This window comes from Halichondria panicea, chromosome 14 (genome assembly GCF_963675165.1).
Source record: "Halichondria panicea chromosome 14, odHalPani1.1, whole genome shotgun sequence".
Taxonomy (NCBI): Eukaryota; Metazoa; Porifera; class Demospongiae; order Suberitida; family Halichondriidae; genus Halichondria; species Halichondria panicea.
This window is the reverse complement of record NC_087390.1, coordinates 3,009,995-3,025,793: the sequence shown is the minus strand read 5'-3', so window position 1 is coordinate 3,025,793 and position 15,799 is coordinate 3,009,995. Positions and strand designations below refer to the sequence as shown.

The 15,799-nt window shown below is 41.5% G+C and overlaps 4 protein-coding genes across 11 annotated transcripts; 2 read left to right on the top strand and 2 right to left on the bottom strand.

Moving 5' to 3' along the window:
• Window positions 1-29: 29 nt before the first annotated feature.
• Window positions 30-2,428, bottom strand: LOC135347630 (actin-related protein 2/3 complex subunit 2-like). Its single transcript, XM_064545666.1, has 8 exons — window positions 2,267-2,428; window positions 1,934-2,081; window positions 1,620-1,716; window positions 1,164-1,296; window positions 794-1,014; window positions 455-555; window positions 297-397; window positions 30-212 (listed from the first exon to the last, which is right to left on the bottom strand). The coding sequence occupies exons 1-8, from the start codon at window positions 2,326-2,328 to the stop codon at window positions 188-190; spliced, it is 888 nt and encodes a 295-aa protein (XP_064401736.1). The 5' UTR covers window positions 2,329-2,428; the 3' UTR covers window positions 30-187.
• A 36-nt stretch (window positions 2,429-2,464) lies between these two features.
• On the top strand, window positions 2,465-5,351 carry LOC135347642 (vacuolar-sorting protein SNF8-like). The gene is made up of 8 exons (XM_064545681.1): window positions 2,465-2,571; window positions 2,739-2,789; window positions 3,487-3,625; window positions 3,768-3,820; window positions 4,178-4,229; window positions 4,480-4,694; window positions 4,853-4,927; window positions 5,143-5,351. Exons 1-8 carry the CDS (start codon window positions 2,518-2,520, stop codon window positions 5,230-5,232), a joined length of 729 nt encoding a protein of 242 aa, XP_064401751.1. The 5' UTR covers window positions 2,465-2,517; the 3' UTR covers window positions 5,233-5,351.
• Window positions 5,352-6,480: 1,129 nt separating this feature from the next.
• Window positions 6,481-8,571, bottom strand: LOC135347631 (uncharacterized). 8 transcript variants are annotated; one of them, XM_064545670.1, is made up of 7 exons: window positions 8,428-8,558; window positions 8,174-8,219; window positions 8,081-8,126; window positions 7,960-8,028; window positions 7,657-7,812; window positions 7,530-7,602; window positions 6,481-7,464 (listed from the first exon to the last, which is right to left on the bottom strand). In XM_064545670.1, exons 4-7 carry the CDS (start codon window positions 8,006-8,008, stop codon window positions 6,729-6,731), a joined length of 1,014 nt encoding a protein of 337 aa, XP_064401740.1. In that variant the 5' UTR covers window positions 8,009-8,028; window positions 8,081-8,126; window positions 8,174-8,219; window positions 8,428-8,558; the 3' UTR covers window positions 6,481-6,728. The 8 variants fall into 8 exon arrangements, 5 of the variants coding, with proteins under 5 accessions (XP_064401740.1, XP_064401741.1, XP_064401738.1 ...); XM_064545671.1 differs by having other exon boundaries at window positions 8,081-8,115; XM_064545668.1 differs by having other exon boundaries at window positions 8,174-8,383; window positions 8,428-8,554.
• A 209-nt stretch (window positions 8,572-8,780) lies between these two features.
• Window positions 8,781-10,697, top strand: LOC135347613 (uncharacterized). Its single transcript, XM_064545646.1, has 3 exons — window positions 8,781-8,998; window positions 9,068-9,158; window positions 9,264-10,697. Exons 1-3 carry the CDS (start codon window positions 8,959-8,961, stop codon window positions 10,642-10,644), a joined length of 1,512 nt encoding a protein of 503 aa, XP_064401716.1. The 5' UTR covers window positions 8,781-8,958; the 3' UTR covers window positions 10,645-10,697.
• Window positions 10,698-15,799: the final 5,102 nt, after the last annotated feature.

Here is a 15,799-nt window from a genome sequence, read left to right as displayed (position 1 = left end):
ACTAGCTCGTGCATGAGAAGACGTACACAGAAAGTTCAAAATAATTATACACTGCAGCCTAACACACTGTACTACACAGGCTACAACTATTGACAGTTCAAAACATGAATTGGGCTAAATTTCAATAGCTATAAACCAAACACTTATAAAGACTGCTAAAGCACTACAGCTAAATAAATCATTGCAGTTATTGTTTGCGGAAAGTACGGCCACTGCAAAATAAGAAGAAACATAGTGAATACAATGAAGAGCACATACCATCACGTCGTCACAGTGCAGCATTTGCTTAAACTTACGACATGGTCTTTTTCTCGACGTTTTTAACCTCTGGTCTTGCACGATTAAGAAGCTTTAGGAGCATGTTGGTCCTGTTTCGCATTCGAGAGTGCAAATAGGCCTGTGAGATCAAAGGTGCCATATCAAAGGAATAGCTAACCACAATGAAAGAGTTTACCTTTGAGCACTTAATGTGGTAGTGAAGATAATCTCTGAAGGTGTGGATTAAATTGATCGTGTTATCCAGAGTCTTGTCGGTATAGTGACGAGGGAACAGCACTGGAGGAAGCGAAGAGAAAACCAATGTTAAACACAGCTAGCGTACACTAATAAACACAAAAACACTTTCAATTAACACCATTATTTTATACTCTCTTAAAAAATAGCAAGAGGAGCACATTATTTTTTACATGCCCTTAATTTGACCTGAAAAAAAGTAAACCAACAATAATTACATTGGGAACTCCTAAGAGTAACCAGAGTATCACAACATAAACACAAAATAATAATCCCTCACCGAATGTAATGTAGCCAACATTATCCCCCGTGAGTGCGTCTGTGCTTGCCAGCTCCGAGGGTGGCTCGGCGTGAGAGAACAGCACTTGAGGGGCGGTCTGGCTCCCCCTTCGTCCCTCTTTGAACTCCTGCATAAATACCTTTCCTATGATGACATCATCATCATCTGTGAACACTGTAGAGAAAATGACAGTCACACGGTCCTTCTGGGCAGACACGTACCTGGAAGTTAAAGGGTTAAAAGGTCACATGTACAGCACGCAAACACAGATACAGAGTACATTTCTCACAAGAAAACAAGTTATCTTATACAGCAACTGGCTGCATGTTAAAAAGCAGACAAATTCAATTTTAACTCCCAGAGTGCTCACATGGTTTCCTGGTCTCTATAGTGTACAATGGCAGTGCTTTTTTCTCCACCAGCTTTTTGGAGTTCGAAGTACTTCTCAAACACAGAGGCAAAACAGTTCCTCTTCAGCAAAGCCACCTTTGAAGCCCACTCCTCTGTAGTGTGTATGGTAGGGGGAAAGATAGTAATCCTCTAACATTCACATTATATGGAGAAACTGCTTGGAACCACACACAATTAAGAAAAGTAAACATGCACTAACGCAACTTCCATATAAGGGCAACTCACAGTACACAGACAGAATTGTACCTCACTACACAGAGAAAGAGAGTGTGTGTGTATTCTTATACCGTACAATGGGGGATCATTAGACTCTCATATTTGCAGAATGACGATCATTATAGCTCACAAGAAGATGTGAAATAGAGTTAATCGCAGAGTCTTTCCCCCACACGCACAAACACACCCAGTGACGTACCTTTGTTGTCTGGGAGGTTGGAGTAATCGAACTGAACTGAACAATCGTACCCCGACTCAGGACTGACGAAATATTCACCGTATTCTCGCTGGAGCAGCTACACACACGAATACACACACACTCAACTACCAGTTAAAAACTTCGTACGTTATTATAGACACAAATAATTATATGAATGGTCTATAGTAGAACCAACAGCTGCTAATTGACTATGAGAATCCGCAAAATGATATACTCCATACATCTGTGTACACCCTCTTATACACACAAGTACACACACACACACACACATACACATCCACAGTCAAACTCACTCCTTCGGCGCCATGTTGCTGTAGATCTCCAAAGAACTTGAGGGAGGCACTAATTCGAATCTTGCCCTTGTCACCATCAGGGTTGGAGATGTGGAACAGCACACCATCAAAATCGGCCACTGTAATGTCGATGCTCTCCGGCTTGGCACTGTGTGTGTGTTGGCGTGCGTGCATGTGTGCAATCACCCAACTGTAACACAAAACACTTTTTTACAGTGTGCTAGACTGTTATGTTACACTCTAATATATACATTGTATACATTGTATAACATAACTAATCTATAATATCTATCCCCTCAACTATAATGGCATGGGCAGAGGTTCTCACTGTACCTGGTGAACCTGTGCAGGAGTGTTTCCTCTATGATCCTGTTCTTGATCTCCAGGAGAATCATGTTGCTCGCTTGTCTGGTATACAAAGCCAACGCAGTACAGACAGACTCTCTTTGGGAGCAAAAAGATGACCAAAAATGGTGTACAGAATCACGTGCAAGTAGATGCATCATAATTAGACCCCATCCGCGGCGCATACAAAAAGCTAACTTGAGTTAACCCCTCCCGTTCTTGATTAAAAAACAATAAAGATGGCTAGAAGAAGAGCTGGTTTAGGAGCTATAAAGAAAGACAAGTTTGTTAAGGTTGGTTATAGTCATCCTTGATGGCTACCTAGATCACAATAGATGATTGCTGGCTCTCAATTATTGCCAGATTATTCGGCTTGTGAGATACGTATTTAGAGAAACTTCCAAGAGCTTCTGTACAAGTTTATATATCTTGATCCATGCCTATCATAATTGTTCCACAGGATAAATACGCTGCAAAGAGCTCTGAAATAGCGGACCTACAGTTCACCCATGTATGTTACTATACTCCGTACCTACATCTGCACTAGACTCGCCAGCCAGCCCTTCCTCGGGGTAAAGGACTGGTGGATTGCCTATCTGAGAATTGTGCCGTTACCTGAATCTGGTAATGACCAATCAGAGTGCAGTATCAATGTCATGTGACATTCTTACGCCCACAGTATTGTTTAGTTAATTTCTTTGTGGTAGAATGCATGATAATAACAAAATAATGGATGGGCAAGACTGTGCTACTAGTGCAAGATTAAGCGACCAAGCAGAACTTATCAATCAAGCTAGCTAGCTGCAATTGAGACAAATCCTCCAGTGACTTTAATATGTAAATGATTTGCACCACTTGTCTTACATTGGAGAAAATCTTTCCAGTCTGGGGATGGAAAGGCTTGACAGTATAGCCTTCTACCACCAGTCTCAATGTTTCTTGGTTTCTCTGCCACAAACTAAGCAAGGGGAGCTTATTTGTAATTGTGTAGCTGTTTGCAACCCACGCATATCAGACATTACAAACCACATGATGATGTCATACATGATGTCATGCAACTCATTAAAATTCCACCGGCACAACTCTCAGATAGGCAATCCACCAGTCCCTTACCCCGAGGAAGGGCTGGCTGGCGAGTCTACGTCTGCACTAGATCAACATGGTTGTTTGGCATTATCTATATTAATTTCGTTCTGTATTGTCCGTAGGTCACCTCTCAGTTGGACACGTTTCGTAAACACCTCGAGCAGTTTGCGTCTAAGCACAAGCAGGACATCCGCAAGAATGGAGAGTTCAGAGGTCACTTCCAGCAGATGTGCGCTCGAATAGGTGTGGACCCCCTGGCTTGTGAGTGCAGTATAACTTTGTTAATAATTATTAATCTACGTGTATTCATGTGTATCGAGATATGGATGATAGTGTACTATACATTCACAATGTACAAGTTAACTTGTCTATAACTCTCTGTTCCCACCCGTCCCCGCTACAGCTAGTAAAGGATTCTGGGCTCAGGCACTCGGAGTGGGGGACTTCTATTATGAGGTGTGTGTGTGTGTGTGTGTGTGAGCTTATACTCTCTCTTTGGTACAACTACCTAGTGTGTGTGTGAGCTTATTCTCTCTCTTTGGTACAACTACCTAGTGTGTGTGTGAGCTTATACTCTCTCTTTGGTACAACTACCTAGTGTGTGTGAGCTTATACTCTCTCTTTGGTACAACTACCTGTGTGTGTGTGAGCTTATATACTCTCTCTTTGGTACAACTACCTAGTGTGTGTGTGAGCTTATATACTCTCTCTTTGGTACAACTACCTAGTGTGTGTGAGCTTATATACTCTCTCTTTGGTACAACTACCTAATGTGTGTTGCTGGCAATATCATTCCAATCTTTCCCCCTACAGCTCGGAGTACAAGTTGTAGAAATCTGCCTAGCAACCAGAGACAGAAATGGAGGTATGTATAGTTATTACCGTACGATGACTCAGAGTTTCATCTATTCTAGGATTGGGGAGAAAGTTATAATTACGGTGCTCGCGATAGCATGCCTGAAAATGTTGGGCCGTGCTCATTTCTGAAATTGATTGCTTACAGTTAATGAAAACACTTCATATATGCTTGAGGGGAAGCTGACTATTTTAGAAAAGGGAAGCTTCCCCCAGCCCCTTCGCTAGATTAAACCTTGTGTTTTATATTATAATAACAGGGTTAATAAGTTTTGACGAGTTGAGACGGCGTGTCCTAGCAACCAGTGGCAAGACTCGACAAGATGTGACAGAAGATGACTTGGCGAGAGCTATAAAAAAATTACGCATATTGGGTGGAGGGTTTGCAGTGATTCCGGTGGGTAAACATCGGCTGGTGCAGTCAGTGCCAGGAGAGTTAAACATGGACCACACCGCAGTGCTGGCAAAAGCTGAGGTATACATAACTAGTAGTAATAGCATAGATGCATACTAGCCTCCTCCACAAGCAGGAGAGGAAGTGGGTGTGGGGACGAGGCTAAGATGAATATTAATAATTGTACAGTTTTTCGGTTAGTATGATGTGATCTTGAGGCATACCCCTCCTCCCTGTAGGATACATCGTACACCAGTGTGGGTGAACTGGTCAAGGAACTGGGTTGGACTGAGATGAGGGCACACAGCATTCTGGTGAGGACAAATTAAGCAAACCGTCGTGTGTGCCCATTATTATTTTATAACTTGAGTTTGAAATGTGAGGAGAGAGACTAAGTTATTTGTAGCTCTCTATCACTGTAATAAGTTTGTTGTTTGTTAGGCTGTGGGTTCTGTCAATACTGCATGAATCATGGGCCAACAATGCTAAAGCTATTGCACTGTATATGATGTGTCCTTCATCCCTGTAGGACCACTTGGTACGTGAGAGCATGGCGTGGGTGGATGATCAGAGTGGCGAGGAGAGACTGTACTGGTTTCCAGGACTATTCTCAAATTAATTACCACGCCTACTTAGCCACCCTTTTATAGACGGGGGGAAATATTGTCTCTTTTTGTTTACAGTGCTTGTTTGCACCTATGGATTGTACTGTGCTATTTAAAAAAAATTGTATTATAACCATGGATGAAATACAGTGGAACACCTCTATAACGGACACCTTTGGGGAACAATGTTTTGGCCTTTATACAAAAGTGGCCTTTGTTGAGAGGTTGTTTTGTACACAAACTGTTCATTTGGGACCTGGGTGCCTGGCCGTTATATAGCAACTGGGCTTTATTCAGAGGTGGTTGTAATTAACAGAGGTTCCACTGTAATACTGTATTGCATTGTGTTGCTAGTGGATATCGGTAAGCGTCCCTGCCATAATCATCAGATTTTGTAAAGGCTAACAATGTAGATGTGCTATTGTCTGTCACATGCAGATCAGCTGACCATACTTAATCTGCACTACATGTATACTTTACTTATATGCTTTATGTTGTTATAAACGCACACTTTTCGCCATAACAATACGTCAAACAAATTGGGACACTAAGTAAAATCTATTTAAATGTTATAGCCATGGTGCACTCGAATGGGCTCGGCAACTACGTACAAGATGAGTCATGCATGCCAGTATATACATTATGCAGGGTTTCATACAGAGGTAGGGGAACCCCGGGATTTCCCCCCCCTGACAATTCCCCAACTTATGATGTAATAAAATCATTAGTTAGGTGTGAAGTGGTTTTTACAGGTGAGAGTAGTAAACACCAGCAAATGCCCACTAAAATCTACCAGAATGCACCACAGAGCACCGTTTTTTCAAATTTTCCCAGGGGAGGATGCCCCCAGATCCCCCTACGTTGTGCCGACCGAAACCTGCCGACCTTTGGTCGGCAGGTTTCCCCCCCCCCTAGCAAAAAATCCTGTATGAAACCCTGTTATAATTATTGGTATGGGAGAATCCCCAGTTTTTGTAATAATAATGGAGTGCATGGTTGGACCAATTAGGTGGCATTATAACATGGAGGACCTAATTTGCTATAACCTTGCATTGGATTGGGTTGACGACTGTTTTCCAACTAATTTACTATTGAAGTGTCTCGACCCCCCAAGATTCTTGGGGCAATTGACGCATTTGCAGACAGTGTATACCAGGGCCGTCTTTCTCCTTTGAAAGCAGCCTGGAATCGAGGCTAATCTAATTTTGTACCCGTTTCTGATACCCCTTGTCTCATAATACAAGTACAAACTAGCCACGAAACAGAATAAAGTATTAGTGAAATTGATTCGTTGTATATATACGGGTACAGTAACTGTTCTTAAAGGATAATGGAACCTAAATAAAATAAGAGAGTTTAGTCAATTGCAAGAATGTAGTGTTCTATTGCGGTTCCTTTAGTGAGATCTTTTTCGTTGGTAATTTTCAGCACATTTTTGTATTTCGGGAACACGCACAATGGTACACAAAAGCAAACTTTCCAGGAAGTACGATTAAATTGGATTGATAGTCTATTGATACCACTGGCTTTTATATCGTGTTTTTTTCTCAAAGTCACTTGAAAAATCCATCCATCGTAAACAAAGTATGCACTTGCTCTGTTGGAACCGTATATAAGGTGAAATCTTCAGTTTGCATTTATACAAGAATCTGGGTATAGTTGAACCAATTAGTACTACACACAAATCCGTATGTGGAGATTGTCCTCGTTTAGCATTGTGTGCGACAGAAAATTGAGTCCCGTACATATATTCATGTCCTAGAAATTCAAGCGATAACACTCGAATAAAATAAATACACAAAATAGCCAGACTGGGATAGCTGGCTGCTTCTTGTTGTCTTAGAAGAAGAGTACTACTTGCATGGCACTCTAAATCCGCTTTCAATCTAGATATAGATTCATCTTGGTTGGTTGACAGTTGTGCGTCAATGGGAATTTCCCCCAACGTTTCCACCAACGAATCAATTAGATCGTTTGGACTTTCCCATTTTGGATGAAATGTATGAGCCAAAATTATCTTTGAAACAGTCAATACCTCGTGAGCGGCCACTCCGCTAGGTGCTAGCTCATACCTCTTAATTTTTTCATTGAGTGAATCTCTTGGTGGGTTGCTTACAGATTCAAGGATGTTGGGTATTAACTGCTCACACGCTCCTTTGAGAATACACCGAAGCACAGTTTCTTTCATGCAACGAGGAAGAGTGATAAATTCGGCCATGTCGCAAAAAGAAAGTGTTTGCTCAAGACTGTTGAGTAAAGAACAAGGATAAGGACCATATCCTAGATGGACCATGTAACTAAGTGTACTTACTGGATATCCTCAGGAACCGCACTCGTGTCAAGGGGTGCCTGCAGGATTGAAGTCCACGAGTATGAATAAGACACTGCATGGGTAAAAGTATAAGTGCATACACAATATATGTTTACTACAGCATTACTTTCATGAATTTTCTTTTTCTTGGCCGGTGGAGAAGACGGAGGACACCGCGATGCCATTTTCGAGTTATTATGTGGTAAAGCAATTTTTATAGAACCTGCTTTGTTGAGTTGAGAGAGATGACGGTAGAGCTGGGTACCGGGTTGAGACGATAGAGCTGGTATTGAGAAGGTACAACTGGAATACGGTACACAGCCAATAATCCACGGGCCGTTTCATGCCTGTTACGGGCCCGTTACAGGCTTGAAACCACGTGTGTATAAAGAAGACATGTGAATATCGTTGCAAAGAAAATGTTTCTTACCAATAATAATGTGTTGTTCGACTGTTCGTACTGTCCACAGACCAGCCATGTCCACAGCCAGTAACTTAACTAAAGTAAAACACAAACAAAGTTTTTATAATTATTATAAATGACTGCTTACCTGCCAAATTCTAAAGTATAGGTGTGTCCACGATGCTGTAATTAGACTAACCAATGTATTAAACGACAATAATTATTATTGTAAAATACGTACCTTCTGGTCATGATGGGTTGATCATGGGTTGATACTGCTTAGCAGCCTGTGATTTCAGCATGTAATCAGCCGTGAAACAAATACAAATACAAATACAAATACGTATAATAATACTCTAATTTTGGCACTAATATTGCGCCATAGAATTGAATCAATCTTGTACGTAATGGTTCACGTGACAGGCACTTCCGCTCTTCTAGTGCAAGAACTCTGCAAACGTCGGACATAGTCTTTATTAAAATACTTGAACCTACTTTAACAAGCTCTTTTCTAGCCAGCAGGCCACCTTTTCCTTCTGGAAACAAGAGTATACTTAGATGATGATATAGCTGAGCTATACATTCACTCTACAGCACGGTAGCTCCTACTTTATAAAGGTCAGAGGTCAGTTTGACATGACAGAACTACGACCTTTGTGAGAGGTCACCCTGGCCCTTTTAGGCACTGCACGATTTCTCTGGAGGGGCGCAGTAGCTAAAACTTCACTAATTTGCAGCAGCAGTAACATGAAGGGGCTACTTTATCACAAGAATCAGGGCGCGATGTGCAGTCAAACTTGCAAATTTACTGCACAAAACATAAGCTCACGTGATGATTCATTAGTGACCTTTTGACCCTGTCCACCCTCCTCTGGGTCTGTACCTCCTCTGCCTTGGATAGGTTGTCACGTGAAAGAATAAGAAAGTGCTCTACCTGTTGCTGCCAAGCTAGTTTCTCTTTGTGTGTGTTTTCTGAGCCGTTTTGTAAGGACAGACTCTTCTCATCCTCTCACCCCAAATCCAGCTATGGAGCCCCCCGGCCCCCCCAGAAAAATGAGAAAATTTGGTAAGGCTATACACGTACATACACAATTAACATCCTCATGTTCATTTTACTCTGCGTTCATTTTATTAGATGATGCATCATCATCATTACTAAAACATATAACTTGGGATACTATTTTGGCAGAAACTGACATCGATAAAAATGAGACAGATATAAAAGGGTAAGTTCAATTTGTTTCGTATACATCCAGTGCCGCCGGTGTGTGGGTGCTGTGTATACTTAAACCGCTTTTGCCATCCTCTTCACATGTTTTTGTTGGTTTCAGCTTATTCGGCGTAAATCTTTCCGCTTTCTATGAAAGTAGTGACGAGGGAATTCTCACTCTCTTGTCATTCTTGGGTGACAGAACAATCAAAACCAAGATTTTGAATGCTCTCAACACTGTATTCAAATTGGGCTATAAACGAGTTTTTACCGAAACCAATTGTCCTCCCCCCTCAACACTTGGTGGAGTGAAGGGTGCTAGTTCGAATATTAGTAAACTCGGAATAAGGTGTCATCGTCCACTACATGAATTGCATGTAGCTCTTCAAGTACAAGAATTTGGAATGTTTATGGACAAGCTTGACGAAGGTGTTACTCCTTCTTCTATAATCATAGACAAAACACTTGAAGTGATGTTGTCATTATCTAAATTTACTGACGAGAATACAAAAACACAAGAGCTTACACAAATTCTAATTGGTATGTTTTCTGATTGTGAGGTTACGGTTGGCTCTCGGAGTTGGGGAAGTTCCTCCAGCGCTAAATCTGATATTAGTGTATCTTTTGAAAATCGTATCCTAGTGAACTTCGAAATGAAAAGGGAGCTCGCTAGTGATGGTGCTGAACCCAATCTGAAAAACATTGGATACTTCATCCACTTCCAACGATCAAACCAAAACCCACGTGCCCCAATGGTATTAGTTAGTATAGTAGGCCCGCACTACTTGCAGGTGTTTGGTGCAACTTGGTTTGGTGACTTAGTGTGCGTGGATCCACTGTGTTCTCCAGTTTCTCTTCTTTTTGTGCCGCAGGATCCTAACGAAAGTACACTTAAACTTGCCAGATTATTTCATTCCCTTGCTTTTTTAATCAAGAAATTGAAGACGCCTTCTATTAATATTAATGGAGAAATAGGTGCCCCATACTACACTCATGACAGCCAACTTGTGAACGTGACGAGAATGGGCCAAAACAAGCATGTGTATGAAGCCACTATGAACGGAGATCAAGTTGTTTTAAAGTTTTCAACACGGTATGGAATTGATGTTCACAATCATTTAGCTTCAAACAAGCTTGCCCCTAAAGTCATTTCTCACGCGAAGCTTTCAGGAAAATGGTATGTTACTATCATGGAAAAAATTGATGAGATCAAATCGTATGAAAAGAATGATACTGTGGTTGCGTCCTTGAAGAGTGTTTTAGATTGCCTAAAGTCTAAAAATTATGTACACGGTGATTTGCGTCGCCCAAACATTCTGGTCTTACCGGACGATACTGTTCGAGTCTTGGACTTCGATTGGGCTGGCACTGAGGGAATTGCAACATACCCTATAGACTTAAACCTGAGTTCAGAATGCGGATGGCGAAACGATATTGAAAGAGGACAACGTATAACTAGTGGGCAAGATATGTATATGCTTAGTTCACAGTTTCCCTTTTAGCTATTTTGTTATTAAAATCTTTACCATGTGGATATGCACATTTGGTTCAGTGAGTTTGTGGAGGTGAACACAATTGTGAAGGCCGCATAGTTGACCTTTAGCTCGGTAACTATTAGTGTGACAGTTAGGTACAGGGACTAGGCAACTATTAGTGCAAAAGTACGTAGGTACAGGGAGTAGGCAACTATTAGTGCAACAGTAGGTATAGGGACTGTAGTCTCATGAATCAGCCAGCCTTGGAGAGTCTCCCAAGGCAGGCTGATTCATGAGACTACAGGGACTGTACTTCTGCTAGTCTTTATTTTAGCCGCCCTCTAAAATTGGGCGGCCTAATCACGAGTCTACGTTATAGAGGGCGGATGATTCATGAGACAATATTTCTGCACGGTTTCTGTCGCTGAATCTGTTGACAACATGATTAACAACGTGGTAGGATGTATGATAGGGTAGATGTTTGTAGTAGGATGGGGTAGGACAAGGTACATAGTGATGTGTTAGGAATGCAGGAGGACTTGTAGGACGTGGTAGGATGTATGATAGGGTACCGGGTAGATGAATCCAGTGTAGGGCAAAGCCAGTCAGGGTTGTCCGGTGGTGTTATCAGGCTTAGTAAGTGCATCATAAGGGTCCAACTAATATACTATGGGACCAGCATGATCAGCACATATACCAAATGACCCAATGTATAAATGACAGGTAGGTACCCCAGCACTTACTGTGGGTCACCCAAAGGTACACCCCAGCACGCACCAGTATGCCCGGAGTAACTATGGTACCATAGTATCTAGGGATGACCCGTGGGTCACCCAAAGGTACACCCCAGCACGCACCAGTGTGCCCGGAGTAACTGTAGTAACATCTGATGCCGATAGCAAACTTGCTTTGAAAAACGCTGCGTTTTCTGCTTCTTCCTGGAAGAGTTTAAGGCTCAAAGAGGAACAGATAAGATGATTTTACAGTTATATGTATGTACGCATATCTAGAAAGGGAATGTGTTGTAGGTTGTAGTCACGTCATTAGCAAGTGTATACATGCAGGATAGTGTATGTGTGTAAAGTTTGTTTATTAGCACTACAGATCTACGGGCTGCACAAACAGCCTGTACCAGATATTCAAGAAGAGAAGAAGGCCTTCGTTGAGAAGCTTCTGGAATTCAACGTGTCCATTCAGCAGTACATAAATGCATACAAAAAATGGATGACGTCACAATGTGAGAATCTTTCTTTAAATCATAGTATAGCTAGACATCGATATTTATGTCATATACACACTTACAAATATCTATTTGAGATTGACATAATTATGCTGTTGCATGCAGGAGCTGTGTTTTGTCCAAAAGGCAGAAACCATCCATATCGACCAGGTCATCTCCACGCCTTTTAGAAAAGCGGTAAGTCTTTGAGCATGGCGACCCCTCAACCCAGCCACCAGAGGCTAAACGACAGCTGTTTAGTGAGCAGTGATGACCGAATGACAGCAAGTAACTCGTTATATACCGTGTTTCTCGCTTCTATATTATATGAAGCTTTATTTTATCAACTGTTTTGAATTAAGTGATTTAGAAGCTTTCATGTATACAGCTTTCATATTATTTTCTGCTTATTGTTGTTGATTCGTGCTCGTCTTGTCAAAGTATAATTATCATAGTACATTAAGAGTAACGCTTATACAGAGTAATATACAAGGTAATGGGGTGTACTTTTGGGTGACCCACGGGTCATCCGTAGATAATAGTTACTCTGGACACACTGGATACTATGGTACTATAGTTACTCCGGGCATACTAGTACCTGCTGGGGTGCACCTTTGGGTGATCCATGGGTGAGTCTGGGATTGGTGTGTGCCGGGGTGGACCTTTGTATATACTTATGAACACCTATATAAATTATCGTGATGGCATTGTTGGACATGGTTGGCAAAGGTTGTAGTGGATGAACAATCCTGTGTAGGACCTGGTAGGATGTATGATAGGGTACGATAAGGTAGGATGGCTGAACAATCCAGTGTAGGACAAAGGTTGTAGTGGGACGTGGTATATATGATAGGGTACGATAAGGTGGGATGGCTAAACAATCGAGTATGGTGTTAAACGAAGACGGGGGAGCAGAAGGTAGGATGGATGAACAATTCAGTATGGTGTTAAACGAAGAAGGGGTAGGACGGGGGAGCAGAAGGTAGGATGGATGAACAATGAAGTGTAAGGATAGTTGAACAATCCAGTGTATGATGGGGTACGACCTACCTTATCGCACCCTGTCATACATCCTACTACGTCCTACACTTTATTGTTCATCCTCCTACCTTATGCTCCCCCGTCCTACCCCACTACATCCTCTACACTTGATTGTTTATCCATCCTAACTTATGCTCCCCTGTCCTACCATAATTATATAACCTTCTAGGCAACTGACACAAAAAAGCACTGCTCAACTCACCAAAGAGGGGTGCAGTCCTGATTCCAATTAGAGAAAAAGGGGGGTGTAGCCCACTCAGGGTACGTTTTGTAGGGTGTCTTCCCAACCAGGGGTAGTAGACAGAGAGTATACCTTGTAAGAATAGGGAGAATACTATATTATAACGTATAAGAAGATGTTGTCATGAAAACATTTTTGGATATGTTGTGCTTATTCATTCACCTATATACACACAACCTACACAATGGCCAATCACAATCCAGTGACTGGATCTGTAAATAAAAATTTACTTGATGAATCCATCCCAAAAAAAGACATACTCACGTAATAGTAGTCACTAAATTCCATCGCTATATGTACAACAGGTGAAAATAAATAGTGACTAAAATCGAATATCTTATCGTACCCTAGCCTCGATTCCAGCCGCGAAGAAAATAGCGCCTTTCTCTTCGCGGCCTGCATGGAATCGAGGCTATATGTATATAGAATAGAAAATGGAAAACGGAAAAAACTAATTAAGATAATTATGACAGCTCATTAATTGACACTGCATGCATGCTGCATGCGTGGCTATTATAATATAGTCTCAGTTACACTTCTCTTTTTTGACTAATATCCTCTTCCAACCTTGAGCTGTACCATGTATGCCATTCTTGCTGACATAGGTTCATCGTAGTCAGAATCCAGGGCCCACTCTGATTCGTACTCGCTCTCGTCCTTGTACTGCATGTTGCAATGCATGCATACATAATTACAATGTGCATGGGTGAACTATGTAATGAAAACATACCCACGATGGCTTTTCATTGGCCAAATCAGAGTGTGATGGCGAGCATGACTTCAGTGGGGACTATAAATGAATGAATTGTAATCATGCTGTTCGCAATCATGTCATACTATAAAGTTACCTATTTGAGATCCCTGCGAGGAGCATCAAAAGTGAGGCGTTTCCTAGGACTTATATAATTATGCAATTGAAATAATGGGAGTATAATGTGCAGATTACTTATAAGTATAACACTTTAATTGAATGTCCTTAGGAGAGACTTTCCGCATAATTATAAACACACCTTGAAGTGCTTGAATCTGAGTCTGAGGCTGACCCCTGCATGCATGGAGTCTGCATGTATCAGACAGAAATAAGTACACCAATTAAACCGTATATTTAGTGGACTACTGGACAGATTTACAATCAGCCAATTGGCTCAAGTACTTACAGTACACCCTGAGTATAAGTATCGCAATGGCATTTCATACCTCCAAGCTACAGCAGGGTTTAACTGGGCAATAAGGAAAGAGATCATTGTCACAGGTGTTTAACTTATGGGATTACCAAATTCAATGGAATTCCATGACCACATTTCTTCCCACCCACTTCAATTGTGCTTTTGTGAGAATGATGTCCTAAAGTGCAATTACACACACCCCACTGTCTTCAAGAAGAAAGGAGAGCCATTTATACTGAACATTGTTGCTGTAGACCAGGTAGGTAAACCAGTTCCTGCAACAATCATCAGCTCACTTCAATCGGAGAAGGGAGGAATTGGATGACTCAAAGAAGGACAATAATTTAGACACCTAAAGGATCAGTGCACTGAGTTAGAGTAAAATGCCTATTCTAATGACTCCAGCGCTATGTTAGTATTTTATGCAGACGGTCCTTGTGGGAATCAAGGTATCTCAGTTCAACAAGTAAGAATCATGTTCAAGCCTAGCCTCGAATCCAGGCGTACTCTAGCCCATTTATTGTCACACATGGCTGTCCATTTGACTATTGTGTTAAGAAACCAGTCAACATCAATCAGACAGAAGAGAATAAACAATGCGCCTTCAACAGAACTGGACGACTGTGTGGTGAGTGTGGACATGGGCTCAGTTTAGTGTTTGGCAGCTCAAGGTGTCTACAATGTTCTAACTACTACCTCTTCTTGATTGTACCATTTGCTCTGGCTGGTATTGGATTCGTAGCATTCATTTTAGCTCTAAACATGACAGTTGCAACAGGGACCATTCATATGGGCTCATCTTCTATACCAACATTCTAGCGGCAAATGGCTCGATCTTTCTTCCATTTGCCACGCCAAACTTTCTTACTGTCTTCATATCATGGCTTAACCTTGACTTGGGAATCGAAAGTTGCTTCTGTGAAACAATGAACTATTATGAAAAGTTCTTACTACAACTTGTGTTTCCAACCTATGTATTTCTCCTGATAGGAACCATTATGGTGTTGTGTAACCATTCTCGGAGATTTTAATGGTAAAAGAAATCCCGAAGCTACTCTCTACACGCTTGCTCTTTTATGTTACTCGAAACTACTTCGCATCGTCATTACAGGTCTTCAAGTCACTATAATTAACTATATAATGACAAACAGTTGATAGTATGGCTATATGATGCTAACGTGTTGTACTATACTGCTAGTCATATCCCACGATTTCTGATATCTATCATCATCGCTATTTTTGGAGCCGTTTACCTCTGCAGTGCTTTTATTTGGTCAGCTATTGAATCGATGCTCTAAATCGCTGGTTAATGAAGTGGACCTCCCACAGGTACTACATTCACTTCATGAAGGCACATCCGAGGCACATCATGCTCCCTTTTCTGATAAGCATCGCTATTGGGTGGGGCTACTACTGCTTGCTAGGCTACTTCACTCTTTCGCCACTGCGTTTGCTACTGAATCATTTGTTATACTGTTCGTTTCAACGATGTCTTTCATTCACAAACTGGTATAC

Excerpts from the sequence above, each read along its gene's own strand:
- LOC135347613 (XM_064545646.1), top strand. The coding sequence starts at position 8,959 with ATGGAGCCCCCCGGCCCCCCCAGAAAAATGAGAAAATTTG. Across the intron at positions 8,999-9,067 it reads CAGAAAAATGAGAAAATTTG|ATGATGCATCATCATCATTA; the intron begins GTAAGGCTATAC and ends TCATTTTATTAG. Across the intron at positions 9,159-9,263 it reads AATGAGACAGATATAAAAGG|CTTATTCGGCGTAAATCTTT; the intron begins GTAAGTTCAATT and ends TGTTGGTTTCAG.
- LOC135347630 (XM_064545666.1), bottom strand. The coding sequence starts at position 2,328 with ATGATTCTCCTGGAGATCAAGAACAGGATCATAGAGGAAACACTCCTG. Across the intron at positions 1,015-1,163 it reads TATAGAGACCAGGAAACCAT|GTACGTGTCTGCCCAGAAGG; the intron begins GTGAGCACTCTG and ends TTTAACTTCCAG. Across the intron at positions 213-296 it reads GTCGAGAAAAAGACCATGTC|TGGCCGTACTTTCCGCAAAC; the intron begins GTAAGTTTAAGC and ends CTTATTTTGCAG.
- LOC135347631 (XM_064545670.1), bottom strand. The coding sequence starts at position 8,008 with ATGGCTGGTCTGTGGACAGTACGAACAGTCGAACAACACATTATTATT. Across the intron at positions 7,813-7,959 it reads CGAACAACACATTATTATTG|CTCTATCGTCTCAACCCGGT; the intron begins GTAAGAAACATT and ends TCTCAATACCAG. Across the intron at positions 7,603-7,656 it reads GAAAAAGAAAATTCATGAAA|TGTCTTATTCATACTCGTGG; the intron begins GTAATGCTGTAG and ends TTACCCATGCAG.
- LOC135347642 (XM_064545681.1), top strand. The coding sequence starts at position 2,518 with ATGGCTAGAAGAAGAGCTGGTTTAGGAGCTATAAAGAAAGACAAGTTT. Across the intron at positions 2,790-3,486 it reads CGGACCTACAGTTCACCCAT|GTCACCTCTCAGTTGGACAC; the intron begins GTATGTTACTAT and ends TATTGTCCGTAG. Across the intron at positions 4,928-5,142 it reads TGAGGGCACACAGCATTCTG|GACCACTTGGTACGTGAGAG; the intron begins GTGAGGACAAAT and ends TCATCCCTGTAG.